The sequence below is a fragment of the Gekko japonicus genome, unplaced genomic scaffold, assembly GCF_001447785.1.
Source record: "Gekko japonicus isolate JY-2015 unplaced genomic scaffold, Gekko_japonicus_V1.1 scaffold528, whole genome shotgun sequence".
Taxonomy (NCBI): Eukaryota; Metazoa; Chordata; class Lepidosauria; order Squamata; family Gekkonidae; genus Gekko; species Gekko japonicus.
In genome coordinates, this window is record NW_015170290.1 from 28752 (window position 1) to 38168 (window position 9417).

General features: G+C 42.0%; 1 protein-coding gene across 1 annotated transcript in view; it reads right to left on the bottom strand.

Annotated features, from left to right (window-relative positions):
• LOC107116032 (putative helicase Mov10l1) overlaps nt 1-7911 on the bottom strand; it is a gene marked incomplete at its 3' end in the record, with an annotated part of 33258 nt that extends 25347 nt beyond the window's left edge. Inside the window, exons 1-3 of the mRNA XM_015417884.1 lie at nt 7836-7911; nt 3825-4009; nt 1888-2047 (exon numbers count right to left, since the gene is read on the bottom strand). Of these exons, the coding sequence (XP_015273370.1) occupies nt 1888-2047; nt 3825-4009; nt 7836-7911 (421 nt within the window). The remainder of the gene's footprint in view (nt 1-1887; nt 2048-3824; nt 4010-7835) is intronic.
• Between the last annotated feature and the right edge of the window lie 1506 nt (nt 7912-9417).

A 9417-nucleotide genomic window follows, 5' to 3' on the forward strand; every position in this document is an offset into this window, starting at 1 on the left:
TACTCTAGCAAGAATAATTTCCCAATAAAGCCTTGAATTTGTCTGAACATCTTAAGCTACAGTTGATTTGCTTACTAATAAAACATTTCAGCATCAATTGCTATTTGGACATAAAGTTAACATGGGTACTTTTGGACTTTTTTTTAACTGGACATGCTAGATCAGTTCACACCCTATTTAGATCCATCAGAAAATTTTCCAGAAAACTCACACTGTCCTATACAGACACATATGCCTATTACTTCTAGTAGTATCTGATGCTTCTTTGGTACAGACTTCCACAGCCAGCCTGCAGACATTCTTTGCGATAGCCCATCCCAGAGGATTGGGGTTATCTGAGATTGTCCAGAGAACTTCTTCTCTTCTACTGTTTCAGAAGCAATGTAAGGCAGCTCTTTTTCCAGAGGATATTATTTTGCTGAGCTGCAATGCTTTATTAGCAATCTGAAGGATGCTAGAAGCTGACTGTAACTTTGTATGATTTTAATTGTTGTGTTTTAATATATTAGTATTTATTCATGGATCACTAGCTGCCTCATTTGTATATTTTTAAAGAAAACAATGATCAAAACATTTCAAGGGTAAGAGAAGTCATGACAAAGACACCTTATAGCTCTGCACATATAACTACCAGCTCTGGCAGCAGCAGAATATCTGAACAGGGGAATCTTGTTCGGCATCACCTAGGACAGCACTGGAGTTATTTCCTAAACTGTAACTTGGAAGAAGAGAAGCTGACCCCCTCTGGTGCTGTTCAGTAACTACTTCTGTGATAGGGGCTATACACAACAGGTTAAAGATACTGCAGCTGTGGTGCCAGTAGAGCTATTTGGAGTGTTGAACTGAAGATATTTGCTAGTTTTGTCCCCCTGATCCTATGAGGTAGCCAAAGATGAAAAGAATTCCTTGCAGTCCCATTAATTTTATCTTTAAAAAAATGATATAGCTTTAAAATATGTTGTATAGTTTTATAAGACACCTTAGGTACTAACAATGGAAGAAAAGTAAGGTATAAATGCTATAAATGTATTTTAATCACAAAGCCTGTATACTTAGAAAACAGACTAGTATGAATTATCTAGAACTTTTTAAATACCTTTGAAACATTCAATCACAATTCACGTGGAGCATCATAACTGTACAACAAATGGGTAGTCTGTCTAACAGCCACCTTGTACTGTGGGCAGTGTTAGGGTATAATAATAATCCTTTCTGTACTGTTTTTTCAGTCACACTACCCCACAGGCATTTTGGCTCAGCTGATGGAGATGGTCCCCGGCCTAGCACCTGAGAACTTCAGGTTTATAATACTGGAAGACTTCCACATCCATACTGAGCCACAGGAACAGACCAGCCATTAAGGCTACCAAGAAAAGTTCTACCCCCACACCCACCCACTGCCACAAGTTGGTGACTCCCAACTCATGTGATGTGTGCGGGTGCAAGTCTCTGTTCTGCACCTGTGGCCCCTCCTCCCTCAGGGAGTGGGGCCATTTTCCAGGGCTGTTTTGGCTTCCCAGTCTGCCCTGCTGAGACCACCCCCCCAACTGGTTCAGCTCAGGACTTTGTGACTCCAGGGGGCTATCACACTTTACTAGGCCCAAACAAAAATGGCATTCTTTTTTTTTTTTTAAACGCTTCATCACAGATTTGTGAGCAGTTCAGTGGTGCAAAATAGAGACTATTGACCTGGCCACATTACTATGGTTTAATTTATGCACACCGTAGAAGTGATGCCAGATGATCAGCTTTTGGAGAAGTTACATTAGTTAGGATTACAGAATGCTCATGAAGGAGAGACTGTAAGAGGGACCACAAGGATTAGCACTATATTCAGTGCTATTTAACATCTTAAAAAGTCCTAAACCAAGAAAAAAATTCAGTTACGTTCAAGAACCTCCTTCATGGAGAAGGATGTTGTTTGATTGATGTAGCCACCACAAGCAGTAACAGAAGTAACAGTGCCAATTAACGTTTTTGGTTCAGAGTCCACACCAAAATGAAGCACACTGCTACCATCTTCCCATTTATCTGAGACAACGTCTACCTGCAAAAGCAAACAAAAACCACACTTTTCTACAGGAAATATTCACAGGCAACGTTTCTTAATACGTTTTTTCAATAAGCTATACCACACGCAGCTAAAGAATATCTACTTTCCAACGTACCTCTACATTCCTGAGGAATGCCTGTTTAGAACATAGCTGTATCCAGATCTGGCTTTTAAAAAAAAATAACTAGGTCATTAACTAGGAGTATAGAAAAACCTACTTGGTAAATTAACCTTCCCCCCACCCCTCAATGTTGGAAAAAACTAAAAAATGAATCAAATTGTACTTACTTTATTTGAACTTAGTATCATCTTTAGTAACCCACCCACCCACCGAAAGAATAAGAGTCTGGTGAGCTGAGCCTCCAGCCCCCACCACCTAACACATAACCCTGCTTCTTTCACTGCCACCGCAACCAGGCCTGCAGCAGCCACTGACCTTTGCAGCTGGGACTGCAACAGCAGCCGGTGACTTCCTCTGTTGTGACATCCTTGTCCACTGCACCCAATCCCCACAGTGGCTGCTACTTTAGGCCCCAAATTACTCACAAGAGGTTTCCCCATGTTCTTGCTGGGGCTGCACCCAGTGTGACTCCTGGGCTTGGGCTTCTACCATTGGCAAGCCTGGCGCAACTCCTGGGCTATGTTGTCGGTGGCAGCATGCCCAGCGCCAGCTCCCAGGCTGCGCCACTGCTGGACCCAACACAGAGCCCTGGGCTGTGTTGCTGCCACTGGACCCAACTCAGCTCCCAGGCTGTGTGGCTGCAGTCACCGGGCCCAACATGGCTCCCAGGATGTGCAGCCGAAGCTGCTGGACCCAGTGTGGAACTCCAGGCTGTGCAGTCACTGCCTGAGGTACTTTTTTGGGATATTTAAACCCTAGTGTATTATTTTTTTTAATTTTCAGATTTTTCTGCAACCTGGGAAGTACCTCAAGATCACTGAAAAATTTCTTTAGTCTCTCTGTGGTGCCAATTCACAGACTTAGCTATCCACAGATGGGGGCTACACGTGGCTAATAATATAGAGATGTGGTGTTTTGCCATGTAAATACTGTGTGTTTCATTTCTATGTTTTAATGTGGTGTTTTAAATGTATGTTGCTGTGACCTAAAATGTAGGACTGTAGAGTAAGTTGGGAAGTTAAACTTTGTAGAAGTTACTGACCTAAGTGGCAAGTGAGAAAATAAGCCTGTGTGGTTCAGTCTTTTTAAGAAACCATTACACTTACGTACTTACCTGAAACCATTAAGCTTATTAGCCATACAGAAACCATTACGCTTGTATACTTATAAACTCTATTCATGTCCAAGAAAAACAACTATTTATTTTAGAAAAAAGGATCCACTTTTACCTCAGAGCCACTCCCATGTGCTGACTGTTGTCACTCTACCACATCCAACTATGCCATCCTGTTCTTTGGTGAGAGGCTTTACTGACCGTGAAAGACACCTTAGAGATAATTCTAAGGTGAGAGGCTTTACTGACAGTGAGAATAACCAACACAAAGAGGCAGCATAACACACATCAGCTCAGAACACAAGAGATGCCTTTGCAGAGGTTACATAAGAGGTCAGACAGAAAAGAATAGAAACTACACTTGATCTTAGCCAAAAGGCCGAGAAGCAATACAGAAAAAATCAAAAATGTTACAACATATGCAGAAAAAAATCCATCCTTTCAATCTGATATGCCAACATATAAAGGAGGAAGATATCCATTTTGCAAAAAAGTAACAAAAACTCAAACAGATTTTGTACTCATTTGTACCATACCCTGATTGCCTTTAATCCATTAGTTGTTTTATCCTCTTCAACAATAGCTACAACTTTTTGTCCTACTTGTAGTAGTACATTGTTCATGACAGCATCACTGGTGAAACAAACTAAATCATCTATCATCCCATAGTCTAGGCAAAATCTTGTTACTACGCCTTCTATTGTTTTTATCTCTTTGCCACCTAAAAAAAAAACATCCAGAGAAGTTTTATATTAGTGCATACAGAAATTACTGTACTTACTGTGGTGACAGAAATATTTACATCAAAATCATACTAGCACATATTAGCCTCCTAACCAGTACCAAGGCTAACAAGTTTCTTAAGGTCCTGTAAAACTTTCCAGAAATTTTGAAACCAGGGGGTGGGGAATGCAACTTTGGGAAAAACTGTAAAATAATATATGCAGTTTTTTCTCATCAAGCCTAAGCTAATTTTACAGCTTTGACACAGAAAGCATTATTGAGAATTTCCTTAACCGCTATAATTGTGCTTTCATACCTGAGTCTCAACACAACCCCACCTGTGGATACTTAAAAATCTTGAGACTGGAACCATGAATAGCCAGCAGATACTGATACTGGCTTTTACTGTCACTCACTATTAAGCTAGATCCAAGTCACCAGAAGAAGGTAGGCAGCAATCCACAAGCACAAGCAGCCCTGTCTGCTCCTCTGATGAAGGCAGCTGCACCCTCTTTAGCCCAGAAAGATATTTTGGATTTCAGTGCAACAATTTAAAGTCCAATGGCACCTTTAAGACCAACAAAGGTTTATTCAAGGAATGAGCTTCCGTGTGGTTTATGTGCCTATATGATACACAAGAATTATTCTTTAATGGAGAAGATTTATCTTACTCAAAATGTACAGCATCAATACACACAAAGTTTGTCACTATACTATTATAAACACTATACTACAAACTCCACTGGCTCCCAAGTACCTTCCAGGCCCAATTCAAGGTGCTGGTATTGACCTTTAAAACCCTATATGGCTTGTGACTAATGTATCTTAAGAACCATCTACTCCTATATGAATCTACCCAATTACTGCAATCATGTTCGAGGGCCCCTTTGGGTGTCCTCACCATCTAAGGCTAGATGGATGGCACCCAAGAAAGGGTCTCTTTGGCAATGGCACCAAAATTATGGAATTCCCTCTTCAGGGAGATTTGTATGTCCCCATCTGCCACTGTTTTCTGCCAGCAGGTGAACTCTTACTTGTTTCATCTAGCATTCCCTCACTGACCCCCATTAACAGGTACAAGTTATAATCAGGTAATGTTTAATTAACCGTTTAATTTTATTTAATACTATATGTTTTAAATGTTTCTAATTGTTCATTATATTGGAAAACCTAAACTAGGTGGAAAAGCGGTATAAAAATGTTCTAAAAAATAAAATCAAAATATCATGCAACAGATTGGCAGTGACAGTGACCTAAAAGAACAAAGTGATAAAGCCATTAATGTTAACGTTTCTGAAACTACAGCAACCCCTGATAGTTTAGGAGAAGGTAACAGAAATAGCGAGTTAGCCACATCTAAATAGTTAACCCTTATGTTCAAGACAAGGTAGCAGATACAGCTTCAATGTTAATCAGCCTAACCCACAATCTGTCAAGGGAACTTTCTTCCAATAAAGGCTGTAGGAGAAAATGAATAATTTCACTTAACTTATTTTAAATGACTTCTCAAAATGAGAACTATGAGTAATATACTAATGAGTCCTATTAACACCCTTCATAAAAGTTAAAATTGCACAGTCAAACTTCCAGCATATCTTTAAAAAAATGCATCATGACACAGTTTGTCAAAACAATGTCAACTTGCTTTATATTACACCTCACTTCTGAAATAAGCAACTTTTAAAGTTTTCTCACTCAGGGAGCAATTTCACAACAATGTTCCTGTGGGATCCCTGTGTGGTAATATTCACAGAAGTTTAGTTCTTAGAAATTCACTGTTTACTACCAGTAAACACTCCATAACAAACAAAGCTTATAAAGACATTTGAACAAAATTATACAACCAGCAGGATACGTGACCAGAAAATGTTAAAAATCAGCCAAAATGTTAAGGAGTTCTTAGAGAGTATTTTTAGCAGACAAAAGCAACTAATTTACTCCAGATTCACTGGAATGCTTTTTTTTAAAGCAACATGTCTAGGCTCCAAAGATAGAAAACCCTGTTAAGATGAGCCAGTCCTTACCTACAGATAACTGAAAATGGTTTACCACAAAATTGTCTTACTAGTAAAGGAATAAGCTTAGGAATAATGATAATACTATATAGCCATAAAAATCTCACAAGCATCTGCAAGCATACACACACAAGCTAATAATAAAGCAGATGTGTGCTAGGCACAGTAGGCATCCTTTAATTTACACAAGTTTATTCCCGTATACTAGGATACATTTGTGTAATGTAGAAACTACATGTTAAGCATCTGTAAGGATCCTAGATTTGACAGACAAGAGAAAAGGTCAGCTTCATAAACAGTCCTATTTTTTCTGCTTTCACAGCAGAAAATTACACTCTTAAACCAAGTTATGAGGAACAGATCTATTAAGTCACCAATAACTGATAATTTGAATCTCCTTCTTCAAAGGCAACATGCTTTGAATATCAATTGCCAGGAAAAGAAAAAAGTTACAGCCTTGTGTGCATAAGGACTGTGTGTATTCCTACAGGCAACTCTGTTCAAGATGGTATCTTACAAGAACAAACCATAGCTTCCACACTCTTATTGTTCTGCATCTTTTATGCCCATGAAGGCATTTTTGAAAAGAGAACAAGGTGGTAGGGAAAAAGAAAATGTTGATTAATTTTTTTTTTAAAGACTCTTTATAAAAGGAACAGGTTGAAAATTTAGATAGCCTTTGTACTGTTTACTTGATGCATTCATTTCATTGTTCTTCAACTGTATAATCTAGTTTTACTGTGCTGTTTGGTGTTTATTATGTTCATCTTTATTGTACTGTATTCTAATTTGTGTATATCTCAACAACAATGGAGAACTATAAACAAACTTCAAAACACTAAGAAACAGAATGCTGAACTAGATGGAGCTTTGGTGAGATCCAGTAGAATTCCACATCCTTAGAAAAAGAAACACACAAAATTGTGAACAAACTGGTGCACAAAATAAAAACAACATTAACCATATAACCTCAGCACCACCATACTCCAATTTAGGCACCAAAACAGAGTGGAACTAAGCCACTCTGATCACAACAGGACTAAGAGTCAGAATATTATTTGGCCTCCTATAACACTGGTCAAGCTGCAATAACCTTGAGCATCCCCAGCCCATGAAGAGAGTTTGTGTGTGTCTCTGTGTTTATACATATCTAAGGGAGCTTTGACTCTCAAAAGCTTATACCCTGAAAATCTTTTTTCCCCCCAACATTTTTTATTTAGGAGATAAACATACATGGTCAACACTTTACATTTTCTGTATTTTCCCCGTTACACCCTAACCCACCTCCCTTTCCCCCCCCCCTTATAAAAACTGCAGGGGCTCTAGTGATCCTTGGGGGGGGGGGGTCTACAAAGCTGAGCAACTCAGGTAACTGACCGTCGTGATATTTTGTCTGGTGTGGGTACAAGTAATTCTTGTCTAGCAGTCCCTGGTATCTCTCCGCAGACCCCAACGCTCCTGATAACTGCATTATTTGAAACATAACCAAACTGGGAGCTGCGATCAAATCACTCACACCGCCCTGCTGGCCTTGGCCCCAATAAGGCCCAGTTTTAATATGTAAGCAACTAATGTGCATGCAAGCCTAGGAATACTTAATAGGGAGAAATTAGTCCCCCTGAACTCGCTAGAACTTCTTTCCCAGGGAACAAGCCTTAAAATCGAGTTGCAAAGCAAACCAAAAAACAAAACAAAAGGGGGGGGGGTTGGACAAAGCAAGAGATTCAGCAGCGAAAGCCTCCGTCTGAAGCACACTCGAACGAGTTAGACTGTCAGCCCACGCATTAAGCACACCCCGGTTCAGCCCACCTCTGGCCGCCTGAGTCTCTTCAAGGTCCGCCTTTCGCCAGAAGAACGCAAGACCTTTAGACAAGAACCCGAACATAGTCGGAGACCTTTCTCGGCGAGAAAGCTACTCTCTCGACGCCCGGAAAGCTCTCCGAGACAACCTGCACGGCGCAGCTCCTTCCAACTCCGAAACAACCCCAAATCTGTGTACACGTGGTTCTCCTCGCTAGCCCTTAAGTAAGCCACGCCCCTCGAGAAACTCGTCGCGCGCGCTTCGAAGCACGCGGGGCGAAGCGGGGAGAAGCACGCAAGCGCAGAGGTGGTTTGCCATTGACTGCCTTGGATTTCCTTGCTGGTCTCCCATCTGAATACTAACTAGGACTGACGCTGCTTACCCTCATTAGACGAGACTGGACTAGCCTTATGGCAATCGAAAAGCAAAGTCCAGTGGCTTAACGACTAGCGACATTTATTTAAGCATGAGCTTTCACGAGTCAGAGCTCACTGTTACCCCCTCTCTCTCTCACATACAAACGTCATGGTTCCTGTGCAGCAGTTACTGGCAAAAGTAAGCTGGCAGTTTCACTATCCATCCTATCTTAAAGATACCCATTCCCCTAAGTAACTGTCCAGTCCGGGACTCGCTGCCCAGAACGGCCGGACCTACCGAAGAAGACTTCCACCGAGCCCTGACCATGGGGCTCCACGCCATCCAGGGACTTCAGGCAGCCCCAAGCCAACCATGAGAGAACAGAATATTCCCCGACATTTCCCTCTTTCCTGACAGGAAGAACCAGCCATGCTGCTGGTGGCAAGGAGAATGGAGGAAGGCCGGCCACGGACAAATGGCGCCCCGCCTCCTGAGGTCCTGGGGAGCCTGCCTGCCCAGGGTATCAGTAAAGTTAAAGGGCAGAGCTCCCGAAGCCTCGAGGCAGGAGGGAATGGGGAAGGGAAACCACTGAAGAGAAGGGATCCTTACGTGGGAATGCAACAGGAACACCGGGGAGAACAGAAGACGACGCTGAACCCAGCGACACCCGAGACAAACAGGCAAGAGAAGGAACGAGGGAGGAGTTGGGGAAGCGGGCTTTAAAGGGAGCATTAAGAGAACCAACGGGAAGATGGAAAGCAAAGACAGCTAGAGGGTTGACCATTCACTCCACAGAACAGGAGGGAGAGGGGAGGCAGATACAGGGAGAGACCAGGATAAAAGGGACCAACAGCTGAGGTCGAGGAGGAGGATTTTGGTCTAAGTCCATGCCAGAGAGAGAGAGGGACAGAGAGACCAGGAGTCAGGGTGATGTAACCCTAAGCTCTCCCAATTCTGAGACCTCAGTGTCCCTGGAACAACAGTGTGTCTGTGGGGGGGGGGGGAGTGCTAGGAGTGAGGTGGAAAGAACCCATAATAATAACTTACAGCACAAGTTCACTTTGAGGAAGAAGCACGTTATGTTTTAGGGTTCAAATCTGAATTTGGATAGTCAAGTGGAAAAACTGGGATGACAGGCCACTGAGTGGAATGACAGCCCCAGGGTGCAGCACATTCAGGCACTGGGATGACAGGCCACGGAGTGGAATGACAGCCCCAGGGTTAAGCAGGAGT